A 16140-nucleotide genomic window follows, 5' to 3' on the forward strand; every position below is an offset into this window, starting at 1 on the left:
TTTAGACAGCTGATAGCCGACCTTCACTAGTTGGAGAGGCACCGCAAGAAGAAGAAGAAGATTAAATTTCTAAAGGACGTTACCCTAATTGACGACCCTCCTGTGGTCCGCCGGTAACTTGCTCTATGAATCCAGCGATTTCCTATATTTTTCTTCAAGGCACTGAGCAACTCGGGCGATGTGTAAACCGTGCTCTTATTTTGTTGTTTAGCATATACTCGTATCAAACAGTGTAATGCCGAAATAAAAATGTCATCTGTGTGAATTGAATTGGAATATTAATTTTATTAGTTGTCTATTTGTTTATCTTTCGCAGTGAGACAAGTCCTTTAACATATTTTTGTAATATTAACATTAACGAATGCGCATGCTTAGCGTAAAAACATATATATTTTAATTTTGTAAATCCACATCGTATAAGTTTATAAAAACTTGTTCTTTGCATTCGATTGTAAAACAGTTTGTTTAAGAAATCAACACAACTAGTTTTTATCATATAAATATTCAGATTAGAGAATTTAGAAAAAAATATACCACATAATCGTTTCAATTCCTTTTGGAAGTAATATGGGTTAATAGACATTGCTATTAACCGAAGTATATACCAATAAAATTCATCATTAAAATTACATTGGAACCGATCCAATCACTCAATTTAAAGCGTAACTGGTGCTACTAAATCGATCTCTATTTTTTCTATTAATATTATTACTGATTAGTTCTACGATTAACTCGTTTGATAAAATTCTCTAAATTTAATTATACAACTTGTTTTGTACCAGAGACTCTATTCGAACTTTAATAGAGGTAGAGTTAAAAGATACAAACTGGTAGAGTCTCATTGGACTATTAGAGTTCTATTGCATTTAACTTTGTTATTTGATTATATCACTTAAACAATTTAGTTAAATGATTGTGTTTCAATTTGTAGTTAATTACCAGTGAAGTCGAAATTAATTCATTATAACATTTCGACATGTTGCTGTTGCTAATTTGCAATTCAAGTGGCGACGCATAATTATCAGCTCTTTGCACGTTACTTCTATAGATATCTCATTTTAGTTTTACTTTACGACACGTATCTATACCTATTAATAGTCATTAAACCAGTTAAATATATTAAAGTTACATCGTCTTGTTAGAACGTCGTCATCTATAAATCTTTTAAAGTGCTCCAATTAGTTTTATGAGCAAAAAAGCAGATAGTCTTGTGGTTAAAAACTCTACTTTTGAATCGGGTTGTACTCGGTTGAAGCCCAAACTCTGATTTTTCATAGTTATGTACGTATTAGCAATTAATTATAACTTGCTTGAATGGTGTAGGAAAACTTCGTGATGAAACTTGCACGTATGAGACTTCTTAAAAAAACAAGGAACTTGGCCGCACTTGGCCAGCGGGGTGGACTATGATCCAAATCTTACAATATGAAACGAGTTAGTATTTATAGATATGTACCTTTGATATAGGTGGAGGTGGTTCCGGCACGTCGGAGTCCCACTCCGAACTGAGATCGTCACTCGATGCTTCGGTAAAATCCTCAGTCCAGGGCACATCCAACAGTGAACTCTTCATTTGATCGTATCCAGGGGATAACGTAGGAGGTCCATACCCAGGCGGCAATGGACTAGACGCTCTACAATCTTCACAGTTGCACGGCTTTGGGCCAAAAGTCTCTTTAGTTGGCGAATCACCTTTCAAGTCCGTTCTGGAGTTCCGTCTGCTATCACGTTTTCTAGCACTTCGTGGGGATAGTCTGTTGTTGCATTGCGGGGGGATGTAATACCTCGTGGGTTCAGACAACCGTCGACCACTGTCCGGGGTCTCGATCTTGACGGGTGCGAGCAGAGACATCTTCTTCGTCTTCGGCTGCTGCCTCTCATTGCTGTTCGTGGATCTGTCTTCGGACTCCATGGTGTATCTTATGATCGGTATTGTGAACGGGAAAGCATCGGGACACTCCGGCATATTGGCAACAATCACAGAATATAGAACTTTCTCCCACCTGTCTTCGGGAGAAGGGTCAACGACATTTTAGAGTAACAATTAACACTTATTTTGGAGTGCGCAAGCGCATGATCCGTGGGGCGAGTGACGCGGGCGGTGCCTCAGCGCGCGGTACGCAGACTGCGCTAGAGTACTCGATACTTGCTACTTCGCGGTTTCCTACTCAACATTTTTTGCCGTTTCGACAGTCAAACGTGAGATATTAACCACAAACGATTTTAAGAAAAACAATTCATATTTCAGAATCAAAATATTTTTGCTACAATCACTCGAAAATAACCAGTTCTACTTCTAAAATACAAAGTTAATGTTTGTTTGATTTTGTCCTGAAATTATGACGTTTTTGTTTGGTATGTACAAGGTTTAAATGGTGTTTTATCCTTGTTATGTAGACTTAAACACACAATTTCTATTTGACGTAACGGTTTGTTTTCTTAACATACTATTAACGCGTATAGATTGGAAAGTCATGAATATTATATTTACACATCTTAAAAGATAAAGCATGTTCTAGTAAGGCGTTGTTATAAACAAAGTTTTATGAACAGATAATGTTTGTAAAGCTGAAATAACTTATTTTATTTAAGTAATTGCTATTTAATGCCCTTTTCATGTAATCATTCTAATACATTTACGTCAAACATAACTTTTAAACAAAGTTTTTTTATAATGTCACACACATTTTTTGCTACATATAAAAATCGGATAAATTGCAGTTGAAGAACTAAGTTCACTCTGTCCATATTGTGTGACGTTGCACGCACCTATTCAAGTTTCACTCTCATCTTTTTGTCTAATTAACTAACACATCTAATTAAGCATGACTCCGAAAACCGCAATACGAGGCAAAGATAAGATTATTTTAATGACTCTATTTCTTAACACACATATATAACAACAGCACTTGTTCAACATTGACCCACACAGATAAACTTAAAAACCCATAAAGTACCGCTCGCATCCATTAATGAAATGGCAAATACTTACTACTCCTTAAAACTTTATCTTATGCCGCGTCCGCATGACCGCATGCCAAAACTCAACAAAAGCTTACGAATTCAAAAGTGTGGTTAGAGCATTTGACTTGATTTGTGTAGATTTGGAAGCGTTTTACGACGATCCAATGGAGTGTCGGTTATTTAACATATCAAACTGAATTTGCCGAAAACGTTCGGAGTTTGCGGCAAGTGCCAATGTGTGTATGCAGCATTAATTCTTTAAGGCAATGTCATTGGGCAATAATAATAAACTTTAATTCAGATATACCTAAGTATCATCATTTTTTTTATTTTTTTAAGAGAAATTTAAATAATTATATTTATTACGCAAATCAGATTTTGATTATAATAATAAACTACTGCAACCGTATTTTGACATGCAATCTTTTATTTGCATTTATTATGTCTAAAGAATGCATATTCATTAAAATCATTTAGATCGAGGCTATTATCACGTTTTTGCATCTTATACTAATATGTGTTATCAGTCTGCACACAGCTTTAATAATTTACCTTCAAGACACAACCATTTATATAAGACACGTCGCCGATTGTGCTAAAAGCCAATTTATATGCTTCTTCATTGGACTTCTTTATCTAAAAATAATTTCTTAACAGCATCTCGCGAGAAACTGGTTTGTGATATTAAAAACCACAGAGCTGATATCAATTAGAAATGGCTTGAATGCGATATGTACCTTTGATGGTGGTAGAGCCCTTTGTGGTTCGACTCCGGCGGCACCACCGCCAAACCTATTTCTGCTTAATAACAGTAGTGTTAAGCGCTGCTTTGTTCTGGTTTGTAACGTAGACAAACTTTTTCGAGGCGTTCCAGGTTAGTCCTCAGCGGCGCATCTGTGACCGACTTCACGTAGGATAATCATTAATCATTCCTATCTGGGGTTGATTACAGACGTCCGTGGGCGGCAGTCGCCACTTACCATCAGGTGAACTGCATGCTCGTCTGTTACGCCTATGAAGTGTCTTTGACACATAACTTTGTCTCGTTCCTCACACCTAATTTTAGGAGTTTAAAGAAATATTGTTTTGTTTCGAAATTTAATTGCGTTACAAAGAAGGGGAAGAACAAAATCTATTATAGGTAAATAAAATTACATTGCATCTTATTTGCATCCATAACACGTTCAATTATATTCAATTCAATATTCTCATGGTAGTGTTTAAGTTTAAAAATCGTTAAACTGCTTTAGACAAGAATGACGCGCAACCCTAAACTTATAATTACTTGAATCCCTAAACTTATTAAACTTTTTTACTTATTATCAAATTCTATCAAATTATCAATTCAAATTTTACAAATATAATAACTCTAACCTTCTTCTTTCTTTACTTTATCAAAATCTATCAAATTAGTAAATTCTACAATGATAATAACTCTAATGTTCTTGTTTCTTTCTTTTATCAAATTCTATAAAATTCGGGAAAATAAGTTTAGAGTTACCTGAATAAATTTTAAAAAGCTGTATATGACAATATTCGCGTTAAAAATCACGGACAAAAGTACATTTGACATTATATAGGTCACTTTTTTGCGGCCCTGATTTCCACGCCTAAAGGCGATGAGGCCATCAATAGGCACTTCTATTTTTTGTATGGTTTATGACAATAACAGTTGTCGAAATTGCATAACGTCATTCAGGTCAAATATGATAGCGTAATGATGATGATCCGGAAATATTAAATAACTTCAACTTTTTAAATAGTCGTAATGTTGGAAAATTTAATTATATATTCGTTTTTATGCCGTCATTACTTCGAATATTACCGTATAACGTCAGAACGTATAATTGTTTAAGTATTCAACATAACAATTCCAGAATTTTAATTAATCCATCCAATAAAGAACTGATTTATCGATGACGAACAACAATAAACATTTATAGCACTCTGTGACCTAAACCCGCATTTTAGCCACGCTTTTCTGTGTCCAAAGTAGCCGATTTTTACACTTTACGAATATCAATACACTACCCTCACAGTTGTAAAAAATAAACATCGCTATGAACGTTTCATGTCTTTTAAATGCCATTTAAAAATTAAAAGTGAGTAATGAGTATTTTGTTTAAAGCTATAATTATGTTAATATTTTATTTTGGACGTATTTATAAATGTTTTTGCCATTGTGTATATACTAAGCAATAACATCACTATAAGACTAACTGTTGAGCTTTATCGAGTTTTATTGTTTGTTTTGACTGTGTATTACGCTACACACCATAGTAGGAGATATTTAAATTAGGAATCATTATCAAAATTAGCCATAATACTACTCCAGTAGAATCTCGACTAAGCGACCAGTTTGTTGTCGTATTTGTGGCATTCGGATTATCGAAAATTTGGATGATTGAGTTTATGAAGAAAAGCTATTAAAACCGATTTAGGAAGGTAATGTTTTTCGATTATATGTTTGTTACGTGTTTTTTTAATATAAGATTACATAGGCTATATTTTTAGCAATCGGGTTTTGTTTTTTATAGTAACTTTTTAGTTGCGATTTGGCGCCTTTCCGGAATTTAAATGCACATGTCACACAAAATGTGACTGATTTGCAAGGGTTATTACAAAGTTTCTTGTTCACGTTTGCCAATCCGAATAATCGCGAATATTTATAACTGAGGTCCGGATAATCGATTTTCTACTGTATCACTAGTTTTAGTCATGAATTAGTTCATTATGTGATTGCTTATCATTTGTTTCTTTAATACGTTTAGGTGGAGTTCCCATTATTTATAAGTCATTGGTCTAGACGACTGTATGTAGCCTAAATAGCTTGATAGATTTCGACGTATGTGTGGTGTTAGATTTGTCTTTATCACAAAAGCAGAATAATTACTAAATTTTCTAAATCAAGACTTCTTCACATAAAATTTCAATGGTTTTGGTTGTGTCACATTTTTATTGTTTTTTTACTTCATAATTTTAGTTTCAATCATTTATAAGTTTCAAAATAATTATCATATTTTTTCATTCATATATTTTTTCACAAGTATAAGCGGGTTTATGTCACACGAGCTATAAAATAGTATACGATACTTGTGGCATAAGTAGCCTATTATGTGCACGGCGTTTAGCACCCTCGCTGCGCTCGGGCGCTAACTTCACGCCGTGCAAAAATAGGCTACTTTGGCCACGCGTATCGTAATGTACTATTATAGTTTTGCATAATAACCTTACATTGACGCACTCAATCGGAATAGGGCAGTCCACGAAAAAGCAAATGTGAAAAGGCAGTCAAGTCCATGGGTATATACTATGTAAGGTAAGGTAAGTACTACGTAATTCCTTAAATCGTAACTATAGCAATGTCCAATAATTATCCAATATTTCTTTAATTGATAAAAATTACCATACCATTACCATTTTGATATTGTTTTAATCTGATAAGTTTCTTGTAGTAGTTATTATTATCACTACAAACCATAAATAAAACAAATTAGATTTCAAAGTTTAGTGGAACACAATTTAAAGTTTAGTAAAATAAAATTTGCAAAGTTATTAATTGTGTATGAGACTAATAGTATTTTGAGTTACTATATTCTTATCGTCTGAACTTGTCCAATACACTCCCACGCGCGTAGATGCGATCAAAATAGAAACACATTAAGATGCAAAAAATCAATATATTTTATTTCGAGAACAGTATAATAGCTTGCAGTCATAATTAACAAAAGATCATCATTTTTTTAAATGTTCGTTGGAATTCCCTAATTCAAATTTGACACGCCGAACAGATTTGCATTTTTATTTCAATGACGTGACGTAAAATTCAAAACAAATGCTAATAAAATTATAAATGTAAAATTCGGATACATAATCAGCTTGAAATCATAAAGTTAATTCGAGTTCGACAAACCAAAACTTTACATTTGGGTTCAGTACCCTTACCATGAGTTTTGTTGTTGATTGTATCAGAACTTGGAAATTGTATGGGCCTATACATAAACAAATACCAAAACAATCATATTTGTCAAAACGTAAAAACTCATGGTAAGGGTACAGTATTACGTAAAATCAAACAAACACATTTGATTTGCAGTGTGTCTCATAATTCACAAGGTTATTATCAAACATCATCAGAATATCAATGCGAGTCCTTGACGTAATCCTAATGTCAATGGCTGCGTTCCTGCTTACATAACACTTTGCATAATGCACAACGTCATACGAATTACTTATTTGACTGACGTATAAAGTTTAGTATAAGCATTGCCTTCTATATAAAATGTCTACTTTTATGAGCTCTATTTGGAGATTAATTTATTAACGACTTTGGAAAACAATGTTTTATCGGAATTAGGCTACATAAACTAGTAAAATGCAATAGGTTTATCACAAAGACATAAATACGCCATGAAAAGAAAAACTCAATAATAATTGATGGATTTTTACTATATTTCTTTTAAACAATATGAGTTATCGTACAAGGTAGAAGCTCTTCAGTTTGAATCTCGTACATACATACATACATACATACATACATACAATAATCGTTTATAATTAATACCAACTTATATTTTTATATAATTAATAGTTTATATCAACAGCAATAAAAATAATATGAGACAAAAAATAACTACTTTATTAGTGTTACTCCGTTCTCAATGATCCAATACATACATAAGTGTTATTTTTCTTTTGTATATCGTATACGATCAACTAGTCGTGAGGTTACCCGAGCCTAAAAAACTTGAACACGACGCATACGTTTGCACATTTTATAAAACAATGAAAGAATTCGATCATGGTGCAACTGATAAAAATAGAAGTCTCACCATACCGGAGAAACATTCCGTACATAAAATTAATAACACATGAGCTTAGTCTACAAGTGACAACAAAAAGCTTGCATTCCACAGAGATAATGTAACCACATCGTGTATTGGTATTAGCGGACAAAAAATATCCGACAACATCGAATCCGGTACAAAAACACGACACGTGTTGAGCCTCTCGATGAGGTGTGATTGGTGTGACGGCCGCCTTATCGTAAATCTTGGATCGGGCATTGTGTTCCACTTGCGACTGAAGCGAACAAATGGGCTGGTGAAGAGCAAATTGACACCTGTTGAACGCTTTTTGCGTGCCGTGCGTAAGTGGCGTTAATTGTTTGGTATTGAGACAAAGTGAATATGATACGAGTATATAATACACAAGAAGCGAAAATGTAATACTACGAGGTCTAATTTGTACTGCATTCTTCATAAAACCGACCGAATTTGATTAGAAATAAATGGTCCAGAATTCGGATAAAATTGCGCATACGGAGTAGATTTTTATCCTATCGCTGGGCTTCAATCCTCCGCGCTGGTCCAGTACGAATTAGTAGTCTTCGCATAGCTTTAAGAACTATTTCCCTTTAAAAGAACTCTCAGACGTCTCGATTTCTTCATGATGGTTTCCTTCGCCGTAATAGCAAGTGATAATTAATTTTGTAATTAGCACATAACTTACAAAAATCAGCATGGGGGCAAACCCCCGACTGGGAGGCCTTGTTTCAATCATTAGGCTAATTAACCGTAAAAGAAAAGTTGATACACAATATTATTGTTAAAATTCAGTAATATTATAAAAGTAGACAAGAGCTTTAACATATTTATTTAAGTTTTTTTTTTATAATATAGCACGAGCAGACGAGCATACAGTCCACCTGTTGGTAAGTGGCTACTGCCGCCCATGGACATTTGTAATCAAACCCAGATAGGATTAGATATTCCCACCCGATGTCGGCCACAAATACGCCGCTACTCCTGAGGACTAATCTGGAACGCCTCGGAAAAGTCTGTCTCCCTTACCACACCCTTCAAACCAGAACATAGCAGCGCAAAAAAAGTAAAGTTTATTGCAAAGAACAAGAATAAGCTGTACATTTGCACTAAATATCAATTTTATATTCAGCGTATTACCTGTGCGCATAAATAAATACATAATGCACTTACTATGATATTTACCTACTGCATTCGCTTATCCCGAGGTTTATAAACCCATAATCATACATTATTAAGACAACTGGTTATAAATACAGTAAAAACACACAATGTGGTTATTGATTGTCAATAATGGATGAATTAATGCCGCAAAAACGGAGTGTTCAAAGTTTTCCTGATGATTATATTTATAAGCGTCAATACTAAACGTCAATGGACTTTATGTCGATAGACGTACCACAAGACGTACCAACTTGTTTGTAGATTGTGGTACGACATGTATCGTCATCATTGATTACTGTCCCATTGCTGGGCACGAGTCTTCAGACTGAGAAGAGTTAAGGCCACAGTTAAGCTGACAAAGTATCTATTGACAAAAATTTAAGAACAATGTTTGCAGAATTCTCAGATATATACATGTTCTCACGATGGTTTCCTTCAGTATTCAAGCAATATGATAATAATTTTCTGCTTATATTACTTAAAAAAACAGTGGTGAGAGGTATTACAATCTTGGACCCACAGTTTAAGTGATCAAATTTCAAAGCACATACATTCTTTATGTGATCAAGTTCTTTTATTAAAATTATCTACGATCGGAAAGCCATTGCTTTTTATTATAAAATAGACGTCAAATCCACCTTTAAACTCAGAAACCAAAAGTAATCTACAAAATACCGTAATACATTCAAATTGATACACACGCACAATACGAACTGGTTATTTATCGTTATTTAATTAACAGCTTAAATTAACGGCACTTTATATCGCTTATTGTGACATTTTCATTTACCAAACTTGTCATTGGGGAGAGGAATGTATTGACTGCAGTGTCCAGTGAAGAGAATTTACAGTTACGGTCATCGATCGATTTTGTATATAATTTTCTTAAGTGTACAGAATGTGCAATATTTTGGTATATGTAAAAATGCATGGAGAAATTAAAGTTTCGCTTTACAATAACAAGTTCAAGTATAAATATATTTATAGTTTGTATATAGATAGATAGATTATATATAATTATGTTACTTAATTAGAACCATTAACTACAATAAACATAATAATATTGGCTAAAAAAAAGTATAAATAAAATATATTTTTATTTTATAAAAAAACTAAATTTATGATAGGAAAAGGGGTAGGTGATTAAACAGACATAGGGTTCTTAAAAAAAATGTAGAGCTCTCCTTCAAAGCTGGCGATGCATTGGGGGCCCTTCTGGTGTTGCAAATGTCCACAGGCGCCGTTGACTACTTTCCAATCGAGTAGTACGCCTGCTTTATTGTTAGGCTCAAGTAAAATAATAGTTTAAAAAACTAAAAAAACGCACTTTTCTTGCTAATCGAACTAAAAACTAGAAAATATTTTTTAATTAAAAAGAGTTTAAGAGTGAAGAGTTTCAATTCAGAGTAAAAAGCGTGGGTGGCGTAGCGATATATTTGTGCTTGCATGCATGCCTGTGTAGTGTGAACATACACATAGTTATTATGTTATTTTAGATTTAGCATTTACTATTTACACTTACTTGTCAATCAAGATATGCCTGGTAGTATGTTTGCTCGTAGGTATAATATGCACAGAACATTTTATGATATTACGTATGAGATATTTTATTGGTGATAAACGCCATCACGTACTATTATAGTTTTATTGCTAATATTTTAATCTAATAAAGATAACGTTTATTAGTTGTCAACAATAATGTCAATACATGACTGTATCTTTTTGTATAAACGTGGTGGGAAAAGGTAATATCCATTATAATAAAAATATGAAACATATATTAACATAAAAATAAGTAAAGTATATTTTCAAAAATAGCGGTTAAGAATCTACCCACCACGTCGGTATTTACCCACAACACAAAACTCCAATGTAAATACGAGTGTTTTTTTTATGTATGTGAAACATCTAGGTTGTAGAACTCTCTGTGGTTCGACTCCGGCGGCACCAGCGACACATCTATTTCAACTTAGTATCAACAGTGTTAAGCAGCGCTGTGTTCTGGTTTGGTAAGGGTGTGGTAAGGGAGACATACTTTTCAGGGGTAGCGGTACATCTAACGGTAGGAAAGTTAATATTATGACGATTACAGATGTCCGTAGCAGCACTAATCACGTGTTGTTAAGTGTTCGTAAATTATTCAAAGATGGACAGGAATAAAGACCAATTGTGACTTACAAAATTCAATTCCGGTTCGACCCGTTCAGTCCCTATAATTCAATATCCCGTCTGACCCCTTACCAACTCATCAGTGACAGTCATGCAAAATGCAAATGCCCTTTCGAAATTACCGATCCGTGTAAATATGTATGAAGGACATTTCACAAAGACCGGAAAAGCAGGTCGCCCTTCACTTGTCGCAGACGTCAATACGTAATTGGAAAAATATAAATAAACTGACCGCTTACGTACACTAATAGAACAATTAAAATTAATAAATTTATAAATTAATTAATTAATTAATAAAAAACAAAACAATATAATTAAGGTACCGATTTAGAAAAACCAATATAGGTATTATAATAAGGGTCGCGTAATACTGAATAATTAAATTTTAAATTAAATTTATTTATATCAACCGTTGTAATTACCTAACTAACGTTTATTTTAGATTAATATTGTGCGTAATGTTTTTTATATGTATTTTAAAAGCTTGAGGTTAAACAATTGTAACTTGAAAGTTAATCTACGTATCATTCTCTAAAATTAAAGTTAATTATTTTGCCAAGTAACATCATCTTTAATCCGTCAATATCCTATTGCAAAACAAGTACAGGTCTGTGATCCCATTGCTTGGCACGGGTCTCAAAACTTTAGGACCTAGCAAGTGATGCTAGAAAACCCTTAGTCTATCTGGCTGGCCCGATTTAGGGACAATCGTTAATGGTTAATTACTTTATATTCAATTTAGTATGTAAAAAATATACCGCGCGTTAGTTTGCTAAAATACCTGGCTAGTTATATTAAAACTAAAATTCAGTTACTATGAAAATTTAAAAAAAATGTATGTTCTTAAAAATGACTTTTCTTTTGTCTATTTTGTCTTACATCTATGATAAAGGATATGTTTTTTATAAATAGTTTTTATAAGTGGCTACTGCCGCCCATGGACATCTGCAATCAACCTCATGTACGATTAAATTCCTACTTAAGGTCGGCCATAGATACGCCGCTAGCCCTGACGACTAAGCTGGAATGCTTACAGCTGGAATGTCTGATATACCTACAACCTCGTTTATATTTTAATAAATACAAATATGAATATAGAGCGTTGTTCACTCAAACATTTTAGCGTGCACACACTAAAAACATTCGATTGACGTAAATACATGTAAATAGGTATAGCCTGTAACACTGTACTGTAATAGTAACAGCCTGTGTATTAAGAAGCCTTGAGCTATGACTGTAATAGTCTGATGTTTATTTTTTATTTTTAGTTTGTATTTACTTTCTAGGTAAGTACCTGGCTAGCAATAATACATGTTTCCTATTAAAGGACTAGTAGAATCGTCAATGAAGTTGTGGTCGAAATGGTTTAAGCTATTTTCTATCGTTAATCTATAAATTTCAGCGTCGTTCCTAGGATCTGACGAAACAACCGCGGAACTCTAGAATTCACAGATATTTAAACCAAACATCTTGCCGTACGTATAGGAATTATAGACCCTTATAATCCTATAATTAATAATTTCTTTCTTGTATCATTCTTTTCAGTGGGTGTTAGTAGTAGCTAATTAAGCCCTCTTATTTAATACCCAACACAGCATCATTAAACAAATTCTATTTCTAGTAAAAAAATAAATCTAAAAGGAGCCATATTCAATTTATTGTGACGTCAAATAGCCAGATGATCAAGACGCTTTCAACGATACTTTAAATATGAAATAAACATACATTACGGTCAGAATTATAATCTTCTTTATTTTGTCATAATCGGTTAAAAATACTTAAATAAATTAAACTACAGCAAAACTTATCATAGTATAGAGAGTATAACGCATCGCGGAAGACGGAACACGACTCACGTCATCAATTCCCGTGGGCGTGTACGTGGGCTACTCAGTACTCAGTAGGGTTGCCACCCGTATGTATTGTAATATGTTGTATCATACATTTTAGTGTTCCAGTGTTTTATGTAGAGGTATAATATCACCCGTTTTAAAGGGTGTGGCCAAAGCGGAACACAACAGCGCTTAACTATGATGCTATTTGTCAGAAATTGATGTGGCGATCCATTCTACCATTTTTATCATTTTTATGTACGAAAAGTCGTATATTATTACCGGTAATTGGTAGTGTGGTGAGATTAGTGGCCCTCCTCTAAAACCGTTTCTTTAGCAATTGATGGAGTGGAGCGGATGAGTGAGTAATGAGAGAATGAGAGAAATAGATCGGCAAAAAATCAAAGGTCGTCAGAAAAATACAAAATTTGTAGTCGTTTGTCGACGACAAATAAAATAAATGTTCTTTTCGTATTTGGGCAACAAGACACCATCAACCAAAGCCCTAAGGGGCAACCCTAGCTACAATACAAAGTACTTTGTTGGATAACATTTTTTTACACCGTCATGCACAATAGAGTGTCGTTCTATTATATTTCACGCATACAATTGAAGTTTTATAACCTGGTTTCCTCGCCCATAGACATCTGTATGATAGGTGTCACTCCTGAGGATTAAGTTAGACTTCCACTTATTTTTTTTAACATAGGAGTAGCAGACGAGCATACAGTCCACCTGATGGTAAGTGGCTACTGCCGCCCATGGACATCTGTAATCTACCCCAGATAGGATTAGATATTCCCACCTAAGGTCGGCCATAGATGCACTACTCCTGAGGACTACGCTGAAACGCCTCGGAAAAGTATGTCTCCCTTACCACAACCTTCAAACCAGAACATCGCAGCGTTTAGCAATGCTGTTATGAGGCAGAAATAGGTGTGGCGCCGGTACCGCCGGAGTCGAAACACAAAGGGTTCTACCACCTTCAAAGTACGCTCAATTTAAAGTGTCTATTTAAAGTCTATCCTAACTATTCCCTTCATACCAAAGAATAGCGCTTCAATTTCTGTATTTCAAATTATAGACAGTTTGTTCCTACTAAGTGTTGACTTATAGCAAGCTTATAGCGGCTTACAGTATAGCACATTGAAATTACAGATAGTTTGATCCTACTAAGTGTTGACTTATAGTAAGCTTATAGCGGATTATAGTATGGCGTTTTCAAATTAAAGACAGTTTGTTCCAACTAAGTGTTGACTTTTAGGCAAGCCTATAGTGGCTTATAGTAGCTTTTTCAAATTACAGACAGTTTGTTCCAACTAAGTGTTGACTTATAGCAAGCTTATAGCGGCTTATAGTATAGCGTTTTCAAATTACGGACAGTTTCTTTCAAGTAAGTGTTGATTTATAGCAAGCTTATAGCGGCTTGTAGTATAGTGTCTTCAAATTATAGACAGATTGTTTCAACTAAATGTTGACTTTAGCAAGTTTATAGTGGCTTATAGTCATAGATTAGTAAAGATGACTCGTTCCTAACAACTTAACCAGTTTTGACAATTGAAATAGTTGCGTAAATAAGTTTTGCCACGTCTCCGTGCTAAAATGTCCCTAAAATATTTGAAATAATTATTTATTAGTATATAAATTACGCAGTATTAGTTATTTATTCGTAAATTTTCTCTAAAAATGTTTTTATTTGTCAAGAATTAAAAAAAAAACTTACAAATAAGCCGTTTGTGGCTTCATTCAATTTCAAGGCGGCGAAGTATCTTTACTAATCTATGCTTATACTATAGTATTTTCGCGGTAAAGGTATTGTTCTGGTTTACAGAAACCTCGCGCCAGTTTTAATGGCTCCATGAATTTGGGGCGTGCGAAATTACTTTACTCTTAATTGGATCATATAAACGATGGCGAACAGACGCAACGCCATTAATAAGTATGATTAATCAAAATGTTAAACGATAATTGGATCGAGCTTTCATATATATATGTTTACTATAGGTTACATATGACTCGAGACGATTCTTAATATATGTGTGAAAATAGGTAAAATTTTAATTTGTAACTATTTGTTGATAGACTTTTTACCCGACTGTTCCAGAAGTTATTTCACGCAGTACATATTCGATTACATAATATTTTGATACATAATATGCTTTAAGCATGGACTATAGACTAACAGACGCAACGCAAACAGCTTGTTGTTTTTTAACACTTGGGACTTAGTTAAATACTTGGTAGCGCTCGTAACATTAGAAATATTACAATAAAATTTATAAAAACAAGTTTAATTTCTTTGAAACGCGATGTATGCAATTTTAGTATGTAGGTACGAATACATTTATACTTATTTACAATTATGTGACATTTTAATTTCGTTTTATCTGAATCGAACAATCTATCACCTAACCTAATTGAACCTATATTATAGGTTTATCTTATATATAAAATTCTCGTGTCGCAATGTTAGTTACCGTACTTCTCCGAAACGGCGTTACCGATTTTCACCAAATTTTATATGCATATCAGTAGGTCTGAGAAATGGCTACTATCTATTTTTCATACCCCTAAATGATAAGGATTGTTCACCCTTAACATTTTTTTTTATTTATATGGCAACACAACATTTGCCGGGTCAGCTAGTATATAGGTATAAATATAAGTACTTCAACGTGCCTTAAAACGGAGGTTTCAGATCGCATGTCAAATTATAACCAAAAAAGGAAAACAGAAAATCTACAAGTGTACAATACGCCCAACACCGATGATTAAAACTAAAGGCTTATTAATGCGTATACGGTATGGCGCTAATAGTACTGTTATTATATTTTTCGCACCATATTCCATAGGATATCATATAGAGAACATGTAATAACTTCACCGGTACATATTTCAGTAAATCGCAGGTGACTGCCTCTACACTCCCGTTACGGTCACAACATTCGATACAACAGTCAATATTGCCAATTTGAGACGCAATTTTGTGACCATAAACATTCATTTTCACGTAATGCACATAAATATCGTTTATTGAGCCTAAAAGCACGTATTTAAGAGCATTTACGCAGCAGTGTATTGACTAAAAATGCTGTTATTAAATGTACGATGAAATATAACTGCTAAAGTTTTTTAATGCAGAGATATAAATACGAGGCTTTCTTACTAACTCCTCCTCGCATACTCCA

General features: G+C 33.8%; 1 protein-coding gene across 10 annotated transcripts in view; it reads right to left on the bottom strand.

The window, feature by feature from the left end:
• The window catches only part of IP3K2 (Inositol 1,4,5-triphosphate kinase 2), a 197401-nt gene that overhangs the window by 62626 nt on the left and 118635 nt on the right, over positions 1–16140 (bottom strand). Inside the window, exon 1 of one of the 10 annotated variants that reach the window (XM_073081502.1) lies at positions 1457–2128. The exons of 8 other annotated variants lie outside the window; for them this stretch is intronic. In XM_073081502.1, coding sequence (XP_072937603.1) covers positions 1457–1966 — 510 coding nt within the window. In that variant the 5' untranslated portion in view covers positions 1967–2128. Of the gene's footprint in view, positions 1–1456; positions 2129–16140 lie in introns of those variants that run through there. One more of the 10 variants, XM_073081576.1, reaches the window with a different exon arrangement.

Source organism: Epargyreus clarus, unplaced genomic scaffold (assembly GCF_041222505.1).
Source record: "Epargyreus clarus isolate Ecla_fem2 unplaced genomic scaffold, WU_Ecla_fem_2.2 ptg000001l, whole genome shotgun sequence".
Classification (NCBI taxonomy): Eukaryota; Metazoa; Arthropoda; class Insecta; order Lepidoptera; family Hesperiidae; genus Epargyreus; species Epargyreus clarus.